Source organism: Sus scrofa, chromosome 2 (assembly GCF_054392235.1).
Source record: "Sus scrofa isolate SSC_HxYL_T2T_F1_AM1 chromosome 2, Sscrofa_HxYL_maternal_Yorkshire_Landrace_v2.0, whole genome shotgun sequence".
In the NCBI taxonomy this organism is placed as follows: domain Eukaryota; kingdom Metazoa; phylum Chordata; class Mammalia; order Artiodactyla; family Suidae; genus Sus; species Sus scrofa.
This window is the reverse complement of record NC_139384.1, coordinates 125283062-125310963: the sequence shown is the minus strand read 5'-3', so window position 1 is coordinate 125310963 and position 27902 is coordinate 125283062. Positions and strand designations below refer to the sequence as shown.

Genomic DNA, 27902 nt, shown 5'->3' with positions numbered 1-27902 from the left:
CAAAAGTATACATATTAAAAACGTACTAGAAGAAACATATAATACATATACTAACAAAGATATCAATATTTTGGGAAACATAAGATCTATTTTCCTTTAGTATCACTGAACTAGCCAGTCAAACTCTCTTGTATTTATAATTTTAACCATTTCACATACAACTTGATAGCTCTCAGAGGTGTGTATATATATTTTCCAGATTTATATGTATGTAAACTATATATTTGCTATGCTTTCTTCATGATGCTTCTTTAAGTTCTCTGGAGAAGACATACCTCATAGGCTGTCTGTGAAATAGCACTTGCTGTATCCCACACTGCACTCATTTGAATTTCCACAGGCTTTCCTGAAGCAGAGAACACTTGAGCTTTGGGGGAACTCACATAGACTGAGACTACTGAGTTTCGGTCTTGTTCTGAAGGATTAGAGACCACAAGATACCTGCAAAAACAGCCGCTTTACTATAGGGGTCTCGAAATATTTGGTTTTTTTCACATGATTTGTAAATATTTCAGCTCATAGATAGTCATAAAGCCAACACACGAAGAAGAATTGTAAGAGACATTCTGGTAAAACTTTTCCAACAGGCAATTTCATTACAACAAAGAGCACACTGTACAAACGGTACTGAAATAATGATTCATTTTTTAAGAATAAATGATACACGAACGGAAGACAGTAACAGAACTATAATTAAGATTTTTTTTTTTTTTTTTTGCTTTTTAGGGCCACACTCATGGCATATGGAGGTTCCCAGGCTAGGGGTCCAATTGGAGCCCTACCTGCTGGCCTATACCACAGCCACAGCAACATGGGATCCGAGCTGCATCTGCAACCTACACCACAGCTCACGGCAATGCTGGATCCTTAACCCATTGAGTGAGGTCAGGGACTGAACCCACACCCTCATGGATGCTAGTTGGATTTGTTTCCACTGCGCCACACAGGAACTCCTATTTTTCTATGTCCCAGAAAATGACTTGTATTCATATGGTTTTATTAGACTTTCTAAAATAATCAGCCCTATACAACTAATATCCTGATCTCTACCTAATCTCACAGAATAAGAAAATACACAAACTGTTTGTATTTTAGTCAAAATTACTTTCAATTAAAATTCTGACATTCATTTTAAATCACTAGAACACAGTGAAATGTATGGCTACACATAAAGAATCACATAATTCACACATGTTTTTAATACACAGGGGCCCATATGATCCAGGAGCATTGGTTCTAGAAAAAAGATCCTTTAAAAGTGAATCCGCTTAAAATAGGGGCTTAAAATTTTAAGTAAATAATGGTGAAAAAAATTTGATTGGAACTTAGCTAGAAAAGGAAAATAAAGATTATTAAAATAAGCTTAGGTACATTTGCAATTGTGTACAATTCCTAGAATGAACTGGAGTTTTTGGCAAAATTTTTTCCAATATTGTATATTAGCCCATTATGAAATCCTTTATGTAACATTTACTTTTTACAGGATGATTTTAAACATAAGTATATTTGTTAAAAATATTTAAGGACTTAATTCATCATTTTTCAAAATCTTCTCTCAATTCTTTGACATTGGAATAATTCTCAGTTGAAGCCACTAACATCCCTAGTTTTTTCAGTAGCATAACTCTGCTGGTTCCCCACTGCTTCACGGCTTTGCTTGTGAGTAGAAATATTCTAGATTATCATGTTACAGATTTCATGAAATATGTATTCCTTATAAGATTTATGATTTTACGTTATAATCAATTGGCATCACATTATTTTCAACAAAATAAACAGTATTTCAAAGAGGATATTTAACTAGTGATACGGCTAACTGGATCGTTAGTGGGTATTTTCATGATCTGAAATATTTTGCTTTCCTCTACAATTTTGTAACTTCAGGAACACAGAACTTAACAGTCAGATAACAACCACCTCTCCCTCTCACCCATAGAAGCTCTATCAGACATGGTAGAAGCAAGCCAGCATTGTTCATTTAATGCGTCAGAAAACCTGATAGTGTTCTCTTATCCTATGTGTGTGCTGTATATTTCAACTGCATTGCAAATGGTTTGTTAGAAAATAAAATTAATATAGTAGCCAAAACTAAAGTGAAGGACAACAGGAAAGCACAAAGGAAAGGAAAAAGGATGTAGCATAAAATTTATAAAACATTTAACTTAGGAAGTTCCTTGTAGTAGCTCAGAGGTAATGAGCCCAACTAGTATTCATGAGGATGCGGATTCAATCCCTGGCCTCGCTCAGTGGATTAAGGATCTGGCGTTGCTGTGAGCTGTGGTGTAGGTTGTAGACATGGCTTGAATCCTGCGTTGCTGTGGCTGTGGCATAGGCTGGCCACTGTAGCTCCAATTCCAAACCTAGCCAGGAAACTTTCATAGGCCACGAGTGCGGTCCTAAAAAGCAAACACACACGTGTGTGTGTGTGTGTGTGTGTGTGTGTATAATAAAATAAACCGTTTGACTTGTAAAATGTTTATCAGAAAAAGCACTTATGATTGAAACAATTGTGTAATAAGAATGTCTCTAGCTCCTCTTGACTTACAGTACACCTCAGGATTGTAAGATCTCACTTACATCGTTGACTGAGATTCCATATGTATACAAGAGCAGCTGAATCATGCTGTCAAAAACATATTTACAAAGGGCACTGAAGCCTCGACATAATAAACAAAACCCTATTTTATCTCCGGGACAATGAGAGCACTGCCCCAATGAGAGGGGTGCTTAACACTTACCTGAGGGAATCTGTCAACCTAAGTGCACCCTCCCACTGCCTTCTGCCAGAATTTATATTTTGCCTGATGTTCTCCCACCACAAACACACCTGGAGAATCACAAATGCCAGAATTCACTGTTACCAACTGGACTGTACCATATTCCTAAAGTGTGCTGGGGAAGAAAACCAGGCACCAAAGACGTTCAAACCAACATCCAAGAAATGAATGACTTATTACTGAACCCTATGTGTCCAGAGGCATAGAGCTAGTATGTGAAGAACTCTAGAAAGATTTAGTTTACAGACTTAGGCCGCTCTCCTCGTTCTGCAGAAGCCCTGAGGCAGACCTAGATATAGAACCCAGGATTCCCAGAGCAAGTTCTCTGATGCTCCATTACCCAGAATGAGTCATAAAGGCTCTGATAAGAAAACGTAACGTGTTTGAGCAATAAATTAGGCAGCAAGCATTCAGAACACTGATTCTTTTCAATGGAGAAGAAAATGATTCACATTTAAAGGAAATAATCATTTTAACCATACATTTCATTTTGTACAATATTAAATAGTTTTTTTATAATAAGCTGTGAACTAGGTTCTGTCTTGTTTCATCTTAGTAGCTAATTAGTATTTGACCGTAATGATGTTGCTACTGTACTGAATGATTATGTAATTATCATGCCAGGAATCTATTCAAAAACTAAATGTGTAGAGTATATAATGAGTATAATGCTGCACTAAGAAAATAATTCTTTAACATAATTAGAGATTCACAGCATGTTCTTCAAGAGCATCGCAGAGCACATTTATTTGACACACAAATTCCTATCTATGTACATTTCAAGAAGATTACACAGGGAGGATGGTCATACATGAATTACATTTCCTTGGGAAATAAGTACGCTATCATAAATTAAAGAGTCCTTGTCATGATTGTGTTGAGTAGTAAAACACTTGTTATACTATCAGTATCTCCAAACATGAGTATTTCTAAGACTGTCAATTGTGAATGGAAACAACAGTCTCCATATTATAACATCATATTCACTTAGAAAAATTAATATTTCATCCACACCAACAAAAGAAAGGGGTAAGAGTGGTGATAATGGGGATAGGTAATTTCTATTTTACTTTGGAAGTAACTGTATGAAGCTCAGAACCATTTTTTCCCAATTTCCCCTATATCTGCATTAGCTTCCTATCTATCATCTGTCACCAAGGCACATCCAGTCTCCTAGTTCTCATCATGACACTAAGCCCCTGCAACTTGGGTTACAGGCAATTATCTCAACTCGCTACCTACAAGGAACAACCTTCACCTCATGAAGACAAAGCACTCATATGTTACCTGTCAATCAAATGAGAGAGCAGATTATGATCTACTTTGGCTGAGAGAAAAAGGAATGGAGGAAAATGACATATAATGTATGTCACTGTATGAAGAACTAAAATTCTAGAGTAAATGGGGATCTGCCCTTGAAGAGTCTAATAAGGGGGAGTCTCTTTGGAATGCCTTCACCCCTTTTGTAGAAATGATTCATGTCATGTTAAGAAAGACAACTGTGGCACCCTGAGGCCTCTCTTGAGGCAAATCGACTCAATGTCGACTCTAAAAAAAAGACCAGGACCATGTGGGTTTCTGTGTAGGACTAGACAAAGGGCAGAAGGAAAGAAATAAGCCCTCTGGTCAGAGTGAGGCTGGAGTTATCACTTACAGAGTGCTTCCTGCACGCCGGGCCAGTCCTCAGGTGGCCTGGACAACCCACCAGGCACAGCCTTCCATCCCTCCCACAGGCAGACAAGGGAACTGAGGTTCAGGGAGGTGAGGTATGTTGCTAAGACACACTCATCTAAAAGGGCCACAACAGGCTTGGAACGCAGCCTTAAGCCCTCTAACTGTCCTCTTAACCATCTTAACCATTCTACTCATAAGCTAAGGTTATAGTGACCTTTTTGACAACTGGGGTCTTCTGTGGAGATCCCCTTAGTTCCAAATTCACTTGAGAAGAATTTTATCTTCACTGATGCCAGAGATCCCCAAAGACCTTCTAATCTCACTTCAGGACACTCAAGATGAACAGAAAGCTATTTACATTTCAGTACATTCTATCTGTGAAATGAAATTTCTATGCTGGAGCACTGAAATAGATGAAAATCTTGTAATATATACTAAAGAGTTTATTTTGTGACCTCACTGCATGAAATAAACAAAAACAATATTCAAAAAAATTTTAAATACTATGTACATTTTTACTCCGTAAGGAAGATAAAGATAAAAAATATTTGCAAATCCCATGTAAGTACAGTTTAAAACCAATTAAGGAAACAACAGTTTATATGAAAAGTAATTGTAACTTCATGTGCTTAGTATTGTACCTGGCATGGAATAACATCCATAAAGAGCTAATAAATTAATAACGCACAAAAATTTCAGTAGGAGAATTTATCATTTGTAAATAATACCTACTAGTGTGGAACTTCATGGTTTTATCAATTTAGTTTCATTTAGATTACTTTGGTTCCTCAAAAAATGTTCTCAAGGTTGATAAACTATGTAATTAATCCCTTTGCAAAGACAGGGGGAAATGACAGATCTAAGATTACAGAGAAAGTTAAGAACAAAAGCAAAAATTAGAGCTCAATTTGTCTGATTCTTGATCAATGACAGAATATTTAAAAAATAACTTCAACAAGATAAAGTCCTTCTAAGTGGCCTCCTTAGTGGCACATAAATTTAAGATTCACTGTATAAACCTTTATATAGTATCCTGAGTATGAAAATACATTGCTTTATATGTTTACAAAAATTGTAATTTCTAGACATGAAGTCCTTTTGACATAGTCCACCTAGTTTTTTAGGTTTAAAACACAATGACTACCATATTAGCCATCAGGGAAAAAAAATCAAGATATTTACCACAAAGGAAGCCTTTTTTTTTTCCCCTTTGTTTTTTAGGGTCACATCCACGGCATATGGAGGTTCTCAGGCTAGGGGTCTAATCAGAGCTGCAGTTGCTGGCCTACGCTATAGCCACAGCCACACTAGATCTGAGTTGTGTCTGTGACCTACACCACAGCTCATGGCAATGCCGGGTCCTTTAACCCACTGAATGAGGCCAGGAATCGAACCTGTATCATCATGGATACTAATACTTGTTGGGTTCTTAACCTGTTCAGCCACAACGGGAACCAAAGGAAGCCTTTTTGAAATATAGTAGGTCTTCAAAAATCACAGTAAGTTCTGTGATTCCTGGGTGCTGAAGACAGATACATTCAAGTTCAAAAACCCATCATGGCACATAGAATCTGAGAGGCTTTAGACAAGTTATTTCATTTCTCTAAGCTTTAATGTCCTTATCTATAAAACTAGGAGATAAGACTGTGGTTAGGGTTACATGATAAAATGTTTAAAAAATCACAGAGCTCAGATCTGGCACAAAGGAGAATCTCAGCAGCAATTAAATCTCTCCTTTTCCTTACAAGACCCTCCCGGCATCCTGATCAGGGACCCTGGTACATGAATCACAGGGATGATGGAATAAAATGAATGTTTTACTTAACCTGGGTCACTGAGTGGTCACATATGTCTTTTTTAATGTAAGGCAAATATAAATCAAAATGAAAGAAATTAACAAAAACAACATGTTATAAGACATACGTTGAAACAAAAGAGTTAGGATCATATGGGGGGAGGATGAAGATAAACGAACAGGTGCATAGAATATATACACTATAAAGTAACCACAAGATGTGGCTAAATTAAAAGGCAAGGGGGAAAAAAGGAAAGAGAAAAGGAATCCTCCTGGTACGTGCAGTTATAAACTTATGACTGCAACTATATATATACTCCCTCCTTCAAAGTACCTATAATCTAGGCGGGGAGAGAGACAGAAACTATCAAGTTCAATATAACAGAGTAGGTAATAAGACAAAAGTATGTACAGAGTGTCCTGTGACACACAAAACTACACAGTTCGGATGATTAAGAATTAATCAGGGAGTTCCCGCCATGGCGCAGCAGAAACGAATCCGATTAAGAATCATGAGGTCGAGAGTTCAATCCTTGGCCCCACTCAGTGGGTTAAGGATCCTGTATTGCCATGAGCTGTGGTGTAGGTCGCAGACACAGCTCTGATTTGACGTTGCTGTGGCTCTGGCATGGGCCGGCAGCTGTAGCTCCAATTAGACCCTTAGCCTGGGAACCTCCATATGGCGCGGGTGCGGCCTAAAAAGACAAAAAAAAAAAAAAAAAAAAAGAATCAGGAGAGCCTTCAAAACAGAAATTATTTTTACATAAAATGAGCAAAACATACATATAGAAATAGAACTTTACTGAGGACCATAAAAATAAATGGAGAGACACATTTTCCTAGGTGAGAAAACTAAAACAATGAAAAGACAACAAATCTCCCCAAATTAATTCATGAATCTTAAACACTGCAAACCAATATCCCATTGAAATCTTCTAATTGGGAGAAAGGGAGCAAAACCATCCTATGACATATCTGCAATAAAAAAATGGGCAAGACAAGTGGTTAAACAGAAGCATTAAAACAATATGAAAACATTGATTCTAAATGAATTATTAAACTATTTATTTATTTTTGAAAGGAGGATTCTGTGATCTGTCATGTGCTTTATTTATTTATTTTTTCCATTACAACTGGTTTACAGTGTTCTGTCAATTTTCTACTGTACAGCAGGGTGACCCAGTCACACACACACATATATTCCTTTTTCTCACATCATCATGCTCCATCATAAGTGACTAGATATAGTTCCCAGTGTTATACGGCAAGATCTCATTGCTTATCCATTCCAAAGCCAATAGTTTGCATCTATTAAGCCCAGATTGCCATTCCATCCCACTCCCTCCCCCTCCTCCTGGGCAACCACAAGTCTGTTCTCCACATCCATGGTTTTCTTTTCTATGGAAAGATTATTTGTGCCATATGTTACATTCCAGATATAAGTGATATCATATGGTATTTGTCTTTCTCTTTCCGACTTACTTCACTCAGTATGAGAGTCTCTAGTTCCATCCATGTTGCTGTAAATGGCATTATTTTGTTCTTTTATGGCTGAATAGTATTCTATTGTGTATATATACCACAGCTTCTTAATCCAATCATCTGTTGATGGACATTTAGGTTGGTTCCATGTCTTGGCTATTGTGAACAGTGCTGTAATGAACATACAGGTGCATGTGTCTTTTTCAAGGCAAGTTTTGTCCCAATATATGCCCAGAGTGGGATTGCTGGGGCATATGGTAGTTCTATATATAGTTTTCTACAGTACCTCCATACTGTAACCAACTGACATTCTCACCAACAGTGCAGAAGGGTTCCCTTTTCTCTACACTCTCTCTAGTACTTGCTATTTATGGACTTATTAATAATGGTCATTCTGACTGGTGTGAGGTGGTACCTCACAGTAGTTTTGATTTGCATTCCTCTAATATCAGCGATGTTGAGCATTTTTTCATGTGCTTGTTAGCCATCTGTATATCTTCTTTGGAGAAATGTCTATTCAGGTCTTCTGCCCATTTTTCCATTGGATTGTTGGCTTTTTTGCCAGTTAAGCTGTGTAAGTTGTTTGCCACTTACATCGTTTGAAACTATTTTCTCCCATTCTGTAAGTTGTCTTTTTTTTTTTTTTTTTGTTTAATGCTTTCCTTTGCTGTGCAAAAGCTTGTCAGTTTGATTAGGTCCCATTGGTTTATTTTTGCTTTTATTGCTGTTGCCTTGGGAGACTGAACTGAGAAAACATTTGCAAGGTTGATGTCAGAGAATGTTTTGCCTATGTTCTCTTCTTGGAGTTTGAGGGTGTCTTGTCTTATGTTTAAGTCCTTAAGCCATTTGGAGTTTATTTTTGTGCATTGTGTGATGGTGTGTGCCAGTTTCACATGCTGCTGTCCAGTTTTTCCAGCACTACTTGTTGAAAAGATTGTCTTTTACCTATTTTATATTCTTGCCTCCTTTGTCGAAGGTTAATTGACTGTAGGTGCCTGGGTTTATTTCTGGGTTCTCTTATCTATTATACTTGAAATAATTTCTATACTCTTAAATTTATTGAGGTTAGCTTTGTGCCCAAGTATGTGATTGATCCTTGAGAATGTTCCATGTACACTTGAGAACAATGTATATTTGGATTTTTTTGGATGTCCATTGGTCTGTTGGTAGCAGTACCACACTGTCCTGATTACTGTGGTTTTGTAATATTGCCTAAAGTCTAGGAGAGTTAAGCTTCCTGCTTGGTTTTTGTTCCTCAGGATTGCTTTAGCAATTCTAGGTCTTTTTTGGTTCCATATAAATTTTTGGATTGTTTGGCCTAGTTCTGTGAAAAATGTCATGGGTAATTTGATAGGGACTGCACTGAATCCATAGATTGCCTTGCGTAGTATGGCCATTTTTACAATATTAATAATTTTTCTAAACCAGGAGCATGGAATATCTTTCCATTTCTTTTGATTCCTCTTTAATTTCCTTGATTAATGTTTTATAGTTGTCAGCATATAAGTCTTTCACCTCCTTGGTCAGGTTTATTACTAGGTATTTGATTTTTTTGGGTGCAATTTTATAAGGTACTGTATTTTTGTATTCTTTTTCTAATATTTCATTGTTAGTATACAGAAATACAACTGATTTCTAAATGTTAATCTTATATCCTGCTACTTTGCTGAATTTGTTGATCAGTTCAAGTAGTTTTTGGGTTGAGTCCTTAGGGTTTTCTATAAATAGTATCTTGTCATCTGCATACAGTGACAATTTTACCGCTTCATTTTCCAGTTTGGATACCTTTTGTTTCTTTTGTTTGTCTGACTGGTGTGGCTAGGACTTCCAATACTATGTTGAATAACAGTGGTGAGAGTGGGAATACTTGTCTTGTTCCAGATTTTAGTGGGAAGGCTTTTAGCTTTTCTCCATTATATTGGCTGTGGGTCTGTCATAAATGGCTTTTATTATGCTAAGGTATTTTCCCTCTAAACCTACTTTGGTAAGAGCTGTTATCATGAATGGATGTTGGATTTCGTCAAATGATTTTCCTGCATCTACTGAGATGATCACATGGTTTTTGACATTTCTTGTTAATATGCTGTATGATGTTGACTGATTTGCGTATGTTGAATCATCCTTGTGAACATGGGATGAATCCTACTTGGTCGTGGTATATGACCTTTCTTATATGTTGTTGCATTCAGTTGGCTAAAATTCTGTTGAGAATTTTTGCATCTACATTCATCCAAGATATTGACCTATGGTTTTCTTTTTTGTTAGTGTCTTTGGTTTTGGTATTAGGTGATGGTGGCATCATAGAATGTCTTTGGGAGTGTTCCTTCTTCTTTAACCTTTTGAAAAAGTTTAAGGCAATGGGTATAGGTTACTCTTTGTATATTTAGTAGAATTCACCTGTGAAGCCATCTGGTCCCAGACTTTTATTTGTAGGGAGTGTTTTTAGGACATATTCAATTTCATTTCTAGTGATCAGTCTGTTCAGTTGATCTATTTCTTCTTAATTCAGTTCTGGCAGAGTGTAAGTCTCTAGAAAGTTGTCCATTTCTTCTAGGCTGTCAAATCTGTTGGCATACAGTTGTTCATGGCGTTCTCTTATGGGTTTTTGTATTTCTGCAGTATCTGTTGTGATTTCTCCTTTTTCATTTCTTATTTTGTTTATTTGGGTTTTTTCATCTCCTCTTGGCCAGTAGTTTGTCAATTTTGTTTACCTTTTCAAAGAACCAGCTCTTGGTTTTATTGATTTTTCTCTATTGTTTTTTGAATCTCTATTTTATTGATTTCCTCTCTGATCTTTATGATTTCCTTCCTTTTGCTGACTTTAAGTTTTGTTTGTTCTTCTTTTTCTAATTCATTTAGGTGGTGGGTTACGTTGTTGACTTGAGATTTTTTCTTCTTTTTTGAGGAAGGCCTGTATTGTGATGAATTTCCCACTATGCACTGCTTTTGTGGCATCCCATTGCTTTTGAATTGTATCTTCATTATCAGTTGTCTACAGGTATTTTTTAATTTCCTTCTTGATTTCCTCACTGACCCACTGGTTTTTTAGTAGCATGTTATTTAGTCTCCATATAGTGGCTTTTTCTCATTTCATTGCCTGTGGTTGATTCCATTGTGGTCAGAGAAGATATCTGAAATAATTTCTATACTCTAAAATTTGTTGAGGTTAGCTTTGTGCCCTAGTATGTGATCAATACTTGAGAATATTCCATGTGCACTTGAGAAGAAGGTATATTCTGATTTTTTTTGCATGTAATGTCCTGAAAATGTCAATTAAATCTAATTTTTTTCTATTGTGTCATGTAGGATCTCTGTTACCTTATTAATTTTCTATCTACAGGATCTGTTGATTGATGTGAGTGGAGTGTTACAGTCTCCTACTATTATTGTATTCCCATTAATTTCTCCTTTCATATCTGTTAGTATTTGTTGTATGCATCTGGGAGCCCCTATATTAGGGGCATAGATATTGTAGATTGTAATATCCTCTTCTTGAATGGATCTTTTATCATTAAATAGTGTCCTTCTTTGTCTTTCTTTATGGTCTTCATTTTAAAGTCTATTTGGTCTGATATGAGTATTGTAACTCCTGCTTTCCTGTCTTGTCCATTGGCATGAAATATCTTTTCCCATCCCCTTACTTTCAATCTTTATGTGTCCTTTGCCCTAAGTTTTGTTTGTTCTTCTTTTTCTAATTCATTTAGGTGGTGGGTTACGTTGTTGACTTGAGATTTTTTCTTCTTTTTTGAGGAAGGCCTGTATTGTGATGAATTTCCCACTATGCACTGCTTTTGTGGCATCCCATTGCTTTTGAATTGTATCTTCATTATCAAATGAGACTCTTATAGACAGTATATTGTAGGGTTTGCTTTTTTATCCAATCTGCCACTCTGCATCTTTTGATTGGTGCATTCAGTCCATTGATATTTAAGGTAATTTACAGGTATGCATTTACTGCCATTTTAAACTTTGTTTTCCAGTTGATTCTATATTTCTCCTTTCCTCCTTTCTTTTTTGGTGGGATGATTTCCATTTATTTTATGCCTGAGTACTTTTCTTTTTAGTTTTTGTGAGTGTAATGTTTGGTTTTGATTTGTGGTTGCCCTGTTTTTTAAGTCTGTTAAACTCTTCCTGTATCTGCTTGCTTCAGCCTGATAGTCATACAGGCTTAAACACATTATTAAGAAAAAAAAGAGTCTAGATTTTCTTACTTTCATCCCCCACATTCTATGATTTTGAAGTGCTTTTTTTAACATCTTCATATTTGTCTTTTTGCTGTTCCTTGTGTTTATCATCACTTTTACAGCATTTTCCCCCCACTTTTAGATTTGTATGTTGGCTTATTTAAGTGATTGCTTTCCAATTATGGTTTCCTCCATCCTATTTCTTCTTCTTCTTCTTCTTCTTTTTTTTTTTTTAATTTAGAGAAGCCCTTTCAGTATTTCTTTTAGAATGGGTTTAGTGAATTAAACAATTTAAAGACAGAAAAAAATTATATAAATCACTAGGAAAAATAAATATAAAATGTATGGTACACAAATTCTTTCTAACCATAACAGAAAAACACAGTAAAGTAACAGGCAGGTAGATGTGATAGCAAAAAGCTTAGAACATTTTCTGTCTTAAAAAACATGATTAAAGCATTAAAAAAAAAAAGGAAATCAAATTCAGGAAATGTGTAAAGTACTCTTACAAAACAATGGAAACACTCTAGTGGAAAAAATGAGTATTTTTCTTTCCCCAAATTATAGTTCAAAGTAAATGATGCTTCCATTTCCAGAAGAGATGGAGTGGTAGACAACACACAAGAGCTCTCACATCTATGAGCCAACTAGAAAAACCAGATAAATATAGTAATTATCTGCTCGAAGGCAACAGAGAATTGCTGAGGAGAGAAAAAAACTTCAGAGAGGAGGGCTGCCTTCTCTAGTCATTTTCACCCCAGAAAGGCTGAATGCCTTGCAAAGTCCAGTACAAAGCCTAGAGAAGTATCATTGTTGGAGCAAAGAAGGTAAAAAGCATTTGGTAGGGATTTAGGCTTCAAGTACACACTTGGCTTTCTCACCAGTACATGTGCTGAATACTAGGAGCTGCATGGAAAAGGAGCTTACAATCTAAACAGAAAGCTTCTGAAAAATAGAGCAGAAACATCTCATGAGATTTTAGAACCCACAGGGGATTACACTACAGAATATATCAGGCTATTAGCTGAAAACTTAATGAACTAGATGAACAAGATCTTGAGTGAATTAGCCTCAACGCAGCATAGCCCTTGACTGGCGTAAGAGTGAATACTCTAGAAGATACTTTCTAGAACCTATAAACATTTTATATACAATGTCTATCATGTAATATAAATTCTGAGATAGCCCCAAAGACAGAGACACATGATTAAACAACAAAAAGAAAAAGACAGAAGAATTAGAACTACATGTGATCTGGATACTGGAGTTTACCGATAAGACTTTAACAAAATAATCAGCATGTCCTAGGAAAGTGGAATACATGAATACAGCAGATGAAAAGATAATGAATTCCCTACAGAAACTGAATATGTTAAAAACTGACTGAGTGAAATTCTAGAACATCAATATTTGAAATTAAGAACTCAGCAGGTTATTTAATAACAGAGAAGATGAAGCAGAAGAGAAGTTAAACTGTTAATACAGATAATTCCTCTAGATTCTGGGATTATTGGAGAACATTCTGCAGCTACTTTTTAGACATCTGGATGTAAAACATTATTCTACAAAAAGTATATATACATTTTAAAAACAATAAGAAAAATACAACAACAGAAACATGTAACTTTTTAAAAGGGCAGGGAGAGATACCAGGTAAAAGAAAGTAGGGACGTATGCTCTAGGTCAAGGGACCATAAGAATAAAGGCACAGACACACACAAATATATATATGCATATATAAAAATACATATATACACAAATACACACACACACACACACACACACACACACACACACACACATACACACACACACACATAAAGGATGTTCAACATACAGGCCATTAAATATCACTAGAATCCACATCTAAAGTGCATGTTTAAAATGCCAATATATGGAGCTAAAAGGGGAGATTAAGTTTCAAGTCACAGAGAAGAGAAGGGTGTCTTTAAGTCATTACAAATTGCTTAGACCGTATTACATAGGTTATAAGGAGTGACTGGAAGGTTTAACATGGTCAGGTTCATTTTTAATAGATACTTCTAGTTGCCAGGTAGAGAAAGGATTTAAGGAGTCAAGATTCAAAGGAGGAAGACCAAGAAAATAGCTACAATAGCCCATGTAGGAAAGGCGGAAATCTAAATTCCAGAAGAGATAGAAATACAAAAAGAGCAAGTCTGAGAAAGAGGTAGGAATCCTCCTCTACAGGATTTTTTGGATTCCTTCTGGAAGGCTGCATAAACCAGAAGGAAAAGTATGCAATTCCTGGCTTTCAGTTAGGGTGGCAGAGATACAGTGGTGCCACTAACCAAGTCTGAACACCCAAGGATAGGTAGTGGGAAGAGGTACCCCCATTACCCCAAGATGAAGGTAATATTTCAAGATTAGACTTCTTGACTTTGAAGTAACTGAGAGACATCTACATATATTTATCCTGATGTTTTTATATTAATTATCCCAAATTCAGAATCCATATGTCCATCATAAATACAAAAATTAGGTTTCCAGGTATGACAGGCAGAATAATGTACACATTCTAGTCCCCAGAACCTATGAATATGTTACCTCATATAGCAAAAGAAACTTTCTAGATGTGATTAAGGGTCTTAGGATCAGGAGATTTCCTGGATTATCCAAGTGGGCCCAATATGATCTCAAAGGTCCTTATAAGAGAGAGAATGGGAAATCCAAGAGAGAAGGTGGCCATGTGACAAGCAAGAGAAGCAAGAGTGTGGATTATGTTTGGAAGGGGCCACAAGCCAAGCAGGTGACCTCTAGAAGATGCAACAGGCAAAGACCCAGATTCTCCTCTCAGAGCTTCTAGAAGGAACGAGCACTGCCAATACTTTGTTAACCCCAGCAACTGATTTTGGCCTTCTGACCTCCAAAACTGTAAGCTAATATGTTTGCGTGCGTGTGTGTGTGTGTGTGTGTGTGTGTGTGAGTGTGTGTGTGTTTCAAGAGACTAGGTTCGTGGTAATTTGTTCTAGCAGCAGTAGGAGACTTATATGCCAGATCTGACTATTCCTCCTGAATATGAGGGTTAAGTGCCAGTTTCATATCACAAAGACACAGAAAAGAAAGTCTTGAGTGCTGGGAAAGGGGGCAGGGGTGTGGGCAAACAAAGAGCAACGAGAAGAGCTTGGGGTCCTTGGAACTGGGCCCAAGAAAGACTGAAGTGACATGTGTCTCACTCTCTGATCTGCTCTCCCATGGGCTACTCCCTCTGACTTTCTCATCCAAGGAGTGCTGGACCTCCCACTGTCCCCATGCAAGTACCCAGAGCTAGCAATAAGGAAAAAGCAAAGGAGAAAACTCTCCCGACCTGTACTTTGTAAAAAGCAAATGACGGACAGTCCTTTAGACTGACAAAGATGGTTACTCTTAACCTTTTAAAATTCTACTTATTTTCTAATCTTTGAAGATGACCTCATATAGATGCCATTCACCAAAGAAATGCACATATGCACAACATTTTTCATATAAGTTCCAAGGTTTCCCAGTTTAAAAACCTTTCTATTCCCATGATGTAGGCCTTCTTAAATAGGCAAACGTTTGACTATTTTCCCATAAAAACCTTTCTAGAAACTATACAGTAACAATCTTACTTATCTTCCAAGACCAGATACTGGAATTTACATTTGTGAGGGGAAAAGTAAAAAATGACATTTTCTGGAAGCTTCTAGTTGATGAAGTGACATACATTATTTGGCCTCATTTAAGAAGAAAAAAATGCAACACTAAGGAACAAAACATTCTTGCATCTCAGCAATAAAATTTAGGATTGTACTTGAATAGAGCAGTGCATGAATGTTACCTGAACTTCCTAACATACGAAAATTTATTTCACCATCTTTCCTGCATTTAGGAGAAATAAATTAAAATTCATGGACAAAAATATTAAAAATCTATCATCACATGGAGAGTTATTTGCTCAAGGACAAGATTCAAAAGCAAAGTATACAAGTATACTACATGGGTGACCAATTCTATTGTAAAGACATCCTTCTTGAAACATTGAGATGATAGTAGAGCCTAAAACTGCTGCTGTCAACTAGAGTATTTGACTTCTGAAAATTCCTTGCTAAATCCAAGAACTCCATAAACTATTACTAATAAGAGTTCTCAGTTTAAATAAAAAGCACACAATTTTTTTTTAGTATGCAATGATTAAGTAAATATTCTAGAAAGCTCTATGTTAGAAGATATTACCTAGTGTAGAGAATTATGTTTGTTTCTAACACTAATAGGCCAAGCAGTAAATCAAAAATAAAATTATATCTTAAAGGAATATTTTTGTTACTTTTAACTCAAAGTAAATTTGACTTGGCAGGTAAAAAAACTGAGTTTTTCAAATGTTAATAGCAATAACAAAAACAATAACAACAATAATGCCAAAAAGCTAGCACTTAATGAGCCTTGAGGACAGTGCCTAGCATGCAGTATGTGCTTTACTAACTTCTTTCAGCTTCACAATCAACTTATGAAGTCCTAAAATCATGCCCATTTTACAGATGTGTAGGGTGGTCTGGTATCCACCTCAAGGTTCACAGCCATTTAAATGGCAGAGCCAGGATCAAACTCAAGTAGTCAGGCTCTAAGGCATCTTGGAGATTGGGTAGGTGTACCTGCTTTTCTCCAGTGCGTAAAAGAACTGGGGGTGTACGTGCTAGAAGCACAGAATCCCCCCCTGCCGAGTTCCATCTCTGCAAGACTTTCTGAACACTGCTTCATCAGAGTGTTCCACCTCCATCCTAGCAAAGAGCTTTACTCTGAAAGCCCCCAACTGCCTATAGCATCAGGACTGGGGTTCAGGTTTGTTTTTGTTTTGTTTTTTTTTTTCAGGTGATGAAGTGAAGGGTACTTCTCTAAGCAGCTCAGATGACAACACAAGCTATCTTTCAGTACATTTTTACTTTTTCTAAGAGGTAGTGGGAAGGGAACTGCTTATATAACAGGTCTTCACTTTGCAATATTAGTGATATTTTGGAAAACAGTTTCCTTATTCTATGTCCCAGTTACTGAACACACTTGGTTATTTTCCAGAGTCAAGTTTTCCAACCCAAAACTTCCTTTTGCAGTGTTTACTCAAATGTATGCTCTATAAGTAATTCGTGTTTTAACAGAAAAGTAGATGTTTAATAGCATGCAACCCGGGGAATTAACTATTTTAGTCTCCTCTCTCTCAAGACATATTACAAATGGAACCAATGTTTCCAAAAAAATGAAGCTGGTTAGTGACAAAGGTGGAACCAGAACAAGCCCTCTGATGCTCAGTCCACGGCTCCCTTCACAATACTTGCTCTTTCCAGGCATCTGACAGCAAGATGTGCCCAAAGTTCAACAGCATGGAAACAAGAGTTAGTATCATAAATGTTATTAGAATTCATAGCTGAAAATCCAACTTAATAATATAAATTAGAGTGTTAACTCTCAAAAGTACAACTACTTATTTCAGGGCTTTCTCACACTCAAAAAAGCATTTCTAGAAGCATAAATAAAACTATAACCAAAGTAGAATCGACCTGTACTTATATAACTTTTTTAAACAAAATAAGGTTGAAAAATCTTGCAACTATATCCACTGCATAACAGAAAACAGCAAGTCAATGAAAAAGATAAATATTTGCCTCCAACTATTTTAAAACCTGTGATACTAAAGCAATTAAAAAGAAATAGACACAGAAATTGTACATAATTTGGGTGACCTCAAGAGTCTTGTCACCAATTAAGTTGCTTTCACTCTGAGAGCTTTGCCTAAAACAAAAATACCATCTGTTTTACCTAAAACATTAAGATGTTCTATTTTCTTGTCAATTCAGAAATCACATCTGTAGCCATTTTCTGAAAAGACAGCAAAAGACATTATATTTATGGCTGACTGCTTAAGGAATGGTGTTCAATCAAAATGTAATTTTCATCTGCTAGAAGAAAATTTCACTTCTCCAATGACTATAACACCGTAACTTTGGAGGAACACAGTACGTAAACACACTGACTTTCACAAATAAAAAGATCTTAAAAGTTAATGTGGTAAAATAAGGTTGTTTTGTGGCTAAAAGACAAAAATGGCAGATATGTTTGTATTCACTTTATGTTATCTTTGTTGACAACTGAAATCTATCTTATGTGAGGTTTTCGGATGAAGAGAAAACAACTTTTTATTGGTGCTACATTCCACCATGCTCGTGAGCTATCATGTAAGAGGTAAAATTATGAAAACAACAAAAACACAAAGCACTCTCTATTTTCAAAACACTTTTACACAATATCGGTTCTGAGAAAGAAACTCTACAATCTAGTGAACCAACTGAAGAAGATACAAAACACTAGGAAAAAAAACACACACTCACAGTGAAGGCGAACAGGGTGTCACAAGGAATAAAGAACATGTTTCGAAGAAAAGCAAACAAGCCACCCAACTACCTATAGTACTGAGTATATGTTAAGCACCTACAAAATAACAAAATCTAAGACCCAAGTATGTTTTAGTTCAAAAAGTACCCCAATTTCACATTTAGTTTTCTTGCCTAAAAAATTAAAATAAAGCTACTCTCCAAATAAGGATGAAATAAATAAGTCCAAAGACTCTATTTAAAATGTTTCTTTTACCACAAAGTTGTGAAGTGTTCTGAAGTCCAAGATGGGCTTGAAGCCCTCCCTGACTTTTTCAGGATCAGGATACCTTCACTAAAATCCTTTTCCTTGTTCCTCTTGTAGTGCACGGTTTATTAATCTGCATTTAGAAGGAAAAAAAATCTGGTTCAGAAGAATGGAAGACTTTGAAATACGCCACATCACTTCAGTCTGTGCTCTGAACTGCTGAGTTAAGGAGCTTTGTGTTACAATTTCAGAAGACATGATGGACACTGGGAGGAAAAGACGAGAGAAAGAGGACAGAGGACAAAGTGTGCACAAAACCAGACAAAATAAACGACTAAGGAATCGCTCTCATACAATCATCAATTCTCCCAAACCCAATATAAAGCACTTCAAGAAATCACTCATATTTCAGATATTTACTTTAACACTTCTGCAATGCATTATCTAACTCTAAGGGGGGAAAGCTTTGGTGCTACAAGCAATAAAAGAACAGAATCATTCAAAATTTCATTATCTGGCAGACACACCAAGACTAATGCCAGCTCTTCTTTGACACAATTTCATCTCCTTTACATATTTTTTTCTTAGATTCTACGAGGTTACTTGTTTCCCAATATCTTCACTGGAAATGATCATAGCCCTTTCCATATTATAAGTGGTAGTCTCCATGCTAACTCTGCCTTCGTATTTTAAGTATCAAAATAATATCGTAATCTTACATATAGCGCCACATATTCCTTCCCATCTTCTGCATTTTCCTGATTATGGTCTTTGATAGCGTAATTGTAAGATATTGCAAGCAACGCACAAAATCACTTAAAGTTCATTAGACAAACCACACAACGAAACCACCCTATGTAAATTTAATTCACTCTATAATAATCTGACAACGATAAAGTAGAAACACACAGCTAGTTAAGAAAGTCTGATTTAAAGTGTAAAACAATAAAAAGGCAATTAAAACATGGACTAACCAGGCAATTGAGCAGGTGTTCTCTGAACACATAACTACTTTGCCACTGCTTTTAAACAAATGAAACTTAAAACTATCATTTAAAATGCAGTCTGTTCAACCACTTTCACACATAAAATCTACATCTAGTAGATCTAAAATAATACTGGACTTAGGAACAAAAAATCATAGTAGACTAATTATAAAGGCCTGGGAAGAACCTGAACTTTTCAAGTTTATGTAAAACTGATTAAAAGAATGATTTAAGATACCATGCCCTGAAAGCACTAAGGAGACAAATTCCACACTGTGAATCACTTTAAAAAATCAATATGTGAGATTGATAGTAGCCTACCGATAAACATTGTCTGCAAACGTCTAAATGACAGTAAGAAAGTATATACTATTAATATACAATTATATTATTTAAAGCAGTCTGTCATAAACATTAAATTAGTTAATCAAAGAACTGTAAAACTTATTTCAGGAGGTGTAAGAATGGAATAAGAATTTTTTTTTTAATTTTGATAATGAGGAAGCTTGGAGTGTAATCAAGAAGCTAGAACAAGAAGTAGAGACTCTTTCAAAGGAAAAAGTCAACAGCTAAATACTTTGGTGGTTCAGGAATGTGGTACAGAAAGGTGGAGGGTTAGCAGAGATGTGCAAAGACTTCTTTAGAGATGGATATTTTCCAAGAAACTTTTGAAAGGATTGAGAATCCAACAGAGAGGAAGAGGTAAGCCACTCAAACATGCCCATAATCCAATGCCAGTGAGAAGAATGTTTTCTGCCATTCTGTGCCTTGGGGGATACTTGCTGGTTATGTTAAACACTTTCATAATTCTTCTAGACCACTTATCTACAGGTTGACAAGAGTTTTCAAAATTCACTTGGTGGCAAAAGCTAAACTGAACTGACATGAAGCTATATATATTTATTCCTCTTGAACTGCATATTCAGAAAAGTTAAAGCATTTGATGAGTCTTGGGACCCCGGACTCTGAGGGATTATGCAGTACGCTATTACATTCCTAAAGTTTTAAAAATTCAGAATTCACAAATAAATAGCTAGTTGTGAAAATTTCAGGTAGAGGATTAAGGACTTGTGTTTAGAAGCTTTACAGCAATCTGAGTCACAGACTGCTTATAGAAGACACCTTACTCATGCAGATTCTGTGCAAGAAAGAACCAAGCAATGAAAGGAGAAAGAAATGTATACATCCCAGCACAGTTCTACACAGGGCAGGCATGCCAAACTAAATCTGGCATCCAATGGCTGACTGACTGAACCAAGGAACAAGTATATTTTAACGTGGTCTTAAACAGGTCACTAAGAAACAGTCAATGTTTAAAAATACTCTATCTTCTTAATATGTGAAAACTCTGAATCCCAGTAGGACATACATCCTCTTATTTTATGAGATATTACTTTATCTCTCTCCCAACTCTTAATTTTATAATATCCAATAATGTCTTGGTTTTGGAATAAACAGAAAATCTCTATCTTTAATAGTTGGAAGGTTTTGATATGATTGTTTTATCTAACTGATATGGAAGTCTTGAGGACAAATTTTAAACAAGCTTCTGGTACTGAGAACTGATTTATTCAGCCCAGATCTCTTTCTAGAATAATATGGAACGTAACTCCACTCTGAGCCAAAGGGGGCAGGAAAGAGTAGCCAGTGATGAAAAAATATGGTAGCCGCCCCGGGTTTAGTTAATGAACTTAATGAATAGATGCTGCTAGTTGCTTACCCAATAGCTATTCTCATGATCTGCTTTACAGAAAGAAACCCAATTTTACTTAGGATGAAAACAATCCTAGCTTTAAAAAAAATCGAAACAAACAAACAAAAAACTTGATTCCCCATGCTTGGGATGGCCATGTGACATAGTTCTGGCCAACAAAATGTAATGAGAATTCAATAAATAGAGCTTTCTAGAAAGTTATTATATCAGCAATTTAATAAAAATCGGCAGACTCTAATTAGCTTTCATCCTTTGCTCCTCATCTGTAGGAATAGAGATGCCATGTCTGGAGAAGCAGGTACAATTTTGAGACTGAGAGCAGCCAAGGGCTCAGGATGGCAGAGAGTTGAAAGGTAAAAGGGGTCTGGTCCTTTAATGACCCCGTGAGAGCTATCATGAGTCCTAGACTCCTTACTCAAAACTTGTACATGACAAAAAAATAACTGCTTTCTTATGAAGCCAATTTAATAAGGTTTTTGTTACATGCAGCTGAATGCAATCTGAAATGAGGTACTAAACACACAAGAAATAGTACTGGGTAACAGAGGGAAGCCAACACGTACCAAAAACTTAATCCTAAAAGAAAAACACTGAATGCAAGATGATTATTCTAAAGCAAAAAATTTCTCATAAAGATTCATCACTGTAGACATGCTTTTCCTTAAAGGGCTGCTTATTTTTAAACAAGTCCTAAACTGCCTATCAAATATTGAATTTAACTTCTTTCTCATAACTGTCACCCTCTCCATTTCAATTTTTAGTTATCAATTCAGCAAACACCTCCTCTGAGCCAAGCACGGCTTCTTTATTTCACTCAACTAATCACAACTTTTTAAATTCAAACAAGCCATCTTCTTTTCCTGCATGCGACTTGGAAGGCAGATTTCATAAAAACATCAGCTAAAACCTCAGAGTTTACCAATCCCATGCTATTTTTATTACAAAAACAAATGGTTACTCGGCATCATTTAAAACTTCGTAAAGAATTTTATGAACATAGAATCTTCAACCGATTCATTGATGGTTATTGCTGATGAACTTTTAAGGATCTCTTCACACAATAAAGCCAAGAGACACATCCCTATCCATAGCTCCCTCCATCTCCATATATGATTATTTCTTCCAGTGCAATGCCCAATTCAAATGCTCCTGGCACATATTCTTAGGTGACGTTCCTGAAAGATTGCTGGATGCCATGTTAGAATGATGAACAAGACTCAGACCACACCTTCATGAGGTTCACAGCAACTGTCTTCGGAAGAACATTATACATGTGGTAAGTGCAGCAACAGTGAGTAAACACATACTCCCATGTAAGCATACAACAGTGACATCTAGGCCCGACTCAAGGATATCAGGAAAGACTCCAGAGGATGTAATTTTTATTTTATTCCTAAAAAATAATCAGGAATTGGGCCAGCTGTGTGTGTGTGTGTGTGTGTGTGTGTGTTTATGTGTATGTGTTTGGGGGTGGGGCAGAAGGCAGTTTTTTTGGTTTTTTGTTTTTTTCTAGGCAGCAAAGATCTGTAAGTTAGACAGAATGTGGCAATTCAAAAAACCTGACAGCTGCAGAAAGGCTGGAGCACACAGGACAGGGCGATGTGAAAGATAATGAGAGAGAAACCAAAATGCAGGTACACAGCCAAGTTAAAGACTCTAGGACTTTATCCTTAGGGGCAATGGGGAGAGGAAGGTTTTGAGCAGGGATGTTACAACCTCATTGTTAATATGTGCTGGGTGCCTACTAAGTGCTAGATCCTATGCAATTAAATTCATAAACAAAAGCTTATTTAATTCCTCCAACAAACATATGAGGTGGGGACACCCATAGGGTTGTCACCACCACCCAGGGGAAGGGAGCTGCAGCTCGAAGTAGAATGTTGGCATTGAATAAAAGTGGGCAAAACTGAGATATATTTTAAAAACAGAACAAAAGGACTTGGTGTTTGGATGCAACTTGAAAGTGAAAGAAGAAACAAAGATAATCAGAATACTTCTACAACTTATTGTCCAAACAAATATACTTTTGAGAGAAAAGGGGGCCACTAATGAAAAACAAGAATATATGATTACTTTAAAGCAGAGGTTCAGGTTTCTGGCCTGGGAAACTGGATGACAATCTAAAATGTTATCAAAGAGCTTGGGATCACAGAAAAGATTCGGGGTGGGGGATTTGGTTTTAAACACACTGAGATGAAGGTGTGAGTGGGCCTTTGCAACGGAGCGAGCTACATGGCCTGTGGGCGTGTGGGCCTGGAACTCCAGACTTTTCAACACAAATGTGTATTTGAAGGGTCAACAGTATACCGACAATAAACAAAGGCAATGAGAAGGAAGCAGCACCCTCCCCAGAAGCTTCTATCTTTTAAATCTTTCTGAGGCAAAACAATTATTTTTTAAGATCTCCTATCATTTCCTGCCTCTCTGCCTGTTTCAGATGTTCACACAATCTGAAACTACAGATCAATACTACTGTGAGTAAACCACATTTTACATTATTAGAGTTCTGCCAAAACTAGACAGGGGAGTTCCCATTGCAGCTCAGTGGTAATGAACCCAACTGGTAACCATGAGGACGCGGGTTCGATCTCTGGCCTCGCTCAGTGGGTTAAGGATCCAGTGTTGCTGTGAGCTGTGGTGTAGGCCAGCACATAACAGCTCTGACTGGACCCCTAGCCTGGGAACTTCCACATGCTGCAGGTACGGCCCTAAAAAGATACACACACACACACACACACACACACACACACACACACACACACACACACACACACAATTAGATAGGAAATTCTTTCAATTTGGAAATTGAATTCACAATAATGATTTGGATTTCCACTATGTCTAATTATTTCCAGTGCCTTAATTTTGATTCGTATATCAGTCAGGTGAAGTGACTTTATCAAGAACATTTAAAAATTTTCCTTTTTAGAAGAAGAAAAGAGTACCTGCAGTACGCTTTCTAAGTGTTTTCCTATTTGAAAATGTCTTTTTGTTGCATCCACATATGAAAGATAACTTTGAGTATAAAATGATTTCAAAACTCCATAGACTTCTTGTTACAGAGAAGAAACCTAAGTCTGTCTGGCTTTTGTTCCATATTATATAATATCGGTCTTTCTGCCTGGGCACTTTTCAATGTCCTTTTCCTTTTAATTGAAGAAAGTTACCAAGATGTACTAGGGGTGACTGTCTTTTCATTTCTATTACCAAGAACTTAGGCCTTTTCATCTATAAAGCCAGGCCTTCTCGGCTCAGAAAACTTGTCATTATACGTTTGATCATTGCCTCTGCTACACCTTTTCCTAAAGAAAATCCGTAATTCTTTTGTTGAGCTTTGTCCTCCATACCTATCATCTTCTTTCTCACTGTTTCCACTGGTCCTCCTTTCCCTTGCATTCCTGAAAAGCTTTTCATTTTCATGTCACTGATGCATTCTTTCCCAATGTCAGCTTCACCCCTAAGTGTCGCTAATGAAGGTATTGTTATTGTCCTCCTAACAATCTTTCCTCATCTCACACCTGTACCTTTCCATAGCATCTTGTAATTTCGCTTTCTACTTTCTGTTTCATTTTTCTTAGAGATCATGACTCTTAAAATTTTGGAGAATTCCAAAGAGTTAAAAAAACAATTTTTTTTTCCTAAGTTGACAAAGATTTGTTGAACACCTACAGTGTGCCAGGTATTTGCTAGGGAATTCAAAAGCAAACAAGTTCCCTGCCCTTATGGAGCTAGTATTTTAGCATAGGACATGGACAACTAGAAATAAAGGAAATAAGTAGTTTGTTAATACTGTCTGAAGGCTGTAAGGATGCAGTAATGGGGAAAAGAGTGAGTGAAAAATACGGTCATATGCATAGATGAAGCCCGACTGCAAGTTCCTAAAAGGCTACTATGCAAGGGGGCTGGGTCTATCTACAGCATTCAGTCTTCCATACCAGATCTGCTGTTCTGCACAAAGGGAGGGCTTTTTTCTTTAATAAAGAATACCAGGTGCTTTTCTGGCCCATGCCACCACCAAGAGCAATTTCCTTGAGTGGATACTTCCCTAGGTCAATGCTCTACCATTAGTTCCATACTTGCTCCCACTTATTTTATGTCTTTCAGTTTCCAAATTGGTTGTAAAACAGACACAGTGAAAGCCCTCATCACTATGATTAAGGCTGGCAATAGATCTGTTAACTGGAAGAGTTCAAGTTGATTTGAAAGTAAAAATTTAAGTAGAACATCTTTAAGATATATAAACACGCACGCGCGCGCACACACACACACACACGTGTGTATGTATTTTTTAAATACTTTACTGTAAAACATACAAATGTGTATCACGCGCCAACTACAAATGTAAGGGCAAAACTGCTTGGATTATGGGACCACTAACTAGCATCCTGTGTCATATTTTCTGCATAACCATAGAGATGATAAATTAGTTGGTTCCTAGCTTAGTTTTTCTAAAGTAGACCGAGAACTTAAATGTTTAAAAATACTAAGCAATCTGAGTACAGACTGCGTCTACATCTTTGTAATTTCTTCCCAAATATTTTGTAGGCATCTCTTCAGTATTTACCAGTGATTTACATTTACTGAAAATTACCAAATTACTCAACTTTATATTAAAAATATATTTTTGCATAATTCATCAGTTTAATAAAAATCAAATGATGAGAGAAACATCACAAGAACAATTGATTTGGGAATAAGTAATTGATTCGTGTAACCAGACAACTCAACTGAAATACTGGAGGGAGAAAAGTATGCCGGCCTGCTAGCAAGTAGTCTCCGAGCAGCAAGGCCATAGTGCCATTTGCACAGAAAATGAAAGAAGAGTATCAGTTGATCTGGTTGCTCAATTAAAAAAATGAAGACTTTTTAATAGAGATCTTAAGGAAAGCGGACGAAAAGAATAACTACCTGTGTAGCTATAAAAAGTAGTATTCTCCTTGTAGAAAAACATTTGTCCCTTTTTCTCATTGGTAAAGCACCAGAATTTCAAATCCTTGAGGGTAAACATTATGAAAAGGCAAAGGAATTAATCTCCATACCTGCTTTTAGAGACATACATGTTATTTTTATTTCTAACTGTTTATCACTGGTCAGTGAGTAACTGCATTTTTTAATCTGGTTCGATCAGCTTTGCAGGTTGTGGGTATTTTACACTGTGACAATAGGTTGACTGTCAAACCAAGGTTTTGGTGTTCCTCTCACTGTTCATCATCTTCTGTGTTTTCATGAGATTTAATACGAAATTGAGAGAGTCAGTCTCAGGGTTCCTACTCAGCCATCATATAAAATGGATGTGTCGACATTTTAAAAAAAACATATAATAGATGTTATTTCATTTAAGTCAATGTAAGGGTGAAGCAGCATTTCAGGAATTAATACTTATCATTTCTGATACAATAATGAGAAATATTAGGGTGGGAAGAACAGTGTGGGAAAGGTGGAATAGAACCCTCCCAAAATTCTTCCTGTCTTCCTGAAAAGTTAGCCAAAAGCAAGCCTTCGAATTATCGATTTAGAATGGCAAACTGCAGGTAAGATTATTTTATGTTGCTAGCCAGATATGACTGCTCCAAAACTAGTTCCAACCACAAGATGAAGAAGTTTTAACATAAAATTAACTAAGGTATCATGTAGAAGGTACCTTTAATACCCTGAGAAGCTTTTGGTTGTTTAAATAATATACTATCTCTCACTCAGTCTTCAGGGTAAACCATCCTCTTTAAAAATATCCCAGATTACAAACAGGCTGAAAAATGTTTCTGGATATCAGAGAACTGGTCAATTCACTTTTTTTTTTTTTTTTCTTCTTTTTAGGGCTGCAACAACATCAAAGTTAGTGAAACACCACTCAGAGGGAACATGGAAGCACAGATGAAAACACACAAATACCTTCCACAAGCAATTAATACTTAAACAGAAAAGCATCTCAGAGGAGAATTTAAGAATGCATCCTTCAAGTACAGTAATGAGTATAAATTCAGACTTATGATCTGATGAGGTCAATTCGTTCAAGTATTTGAGAGTATCTTTTGAACCTCCTCATTCTGAAGAAGCCCCAAGGATACAATCCCAACAAAGTTAATTCTATAAGAATGCAATGATGCTGAAATGCAATCCTAAATTTTTTAAGTCCCATGGTGTGAAATTCTAAAATCTCAAAAGAGCAGCTATCTAAATGCTGAGCAGAGTTAAAACTATTGAATTACTGTTTATTTTTATGTATTTAGTGGATTGGAAAGTTTTCTGTCACTTAACTTCTAAATATTAGATGAAAAAACCAATTGGGGAGAACACATACTAAGATACCACATACAAAATGTGAACCATATATCTGGTGTCTAAAGTTTAATATTCTCTTTAGTCAAGGATTACATGTATTTCAACAAATCTTTATTAAACTCTTACTATGTTGAATATGGTACTATAGGCATAAGAGTGGACATAAATGAAAGAAATAGGTCCTACACTGAAGCAGTTTACAGGTGAGTAGGATTAACTTCAAATAATTATACTGGCAGAAGTAAGTCAATGTCATTTCCCAGCCATATGACTGAGCCATGCTGGACTTGATTTAGAGGAAAAATTGGGGCCAGGATCCTAAGACTTTAGACATCTTGGGAGGAGGTTAAGTTTACCTTATTTTATACATGGAAAGTATGTGGACTTTGGTGGCCAGTAGTGAACTGT

General features: G+C 36.4%; 1 protein-coding gene across 2 annotated transcripts in view; it reads right to left on the bottom strand.

Annotated features, from left to right (window-relative positions):
- MAN2A1 (mannosidase alpha class 2A member 1) overlaps window positions 1-27902 on the bottom strand; it is a 177561-nt gene that overhangs the window by 49107 nt on the left and 100552 nt on the right. The window contains exons 13-14 of one of the 2 annotated variants that reach the window (XR_014838488.1): window positions 18525-18648; window positions 276-441 (exon numbers count right to left, since the gene is read on the bottom strand). Coding sequence is in view for 1 of the 2 variants with exons in the window: in XM_003123823.7 (XP_003123871.5) it covers window positions 276-441 (166 nt within the window). In the remaining variant the exon portion in view is untranslated. The remainder of the gene's footprint in view (window positions 1-275; window positions 442-18524; window positions 18649-27902) is intronic. The other variant, XM_003123823.7, reaches the window with a different exon arrangement.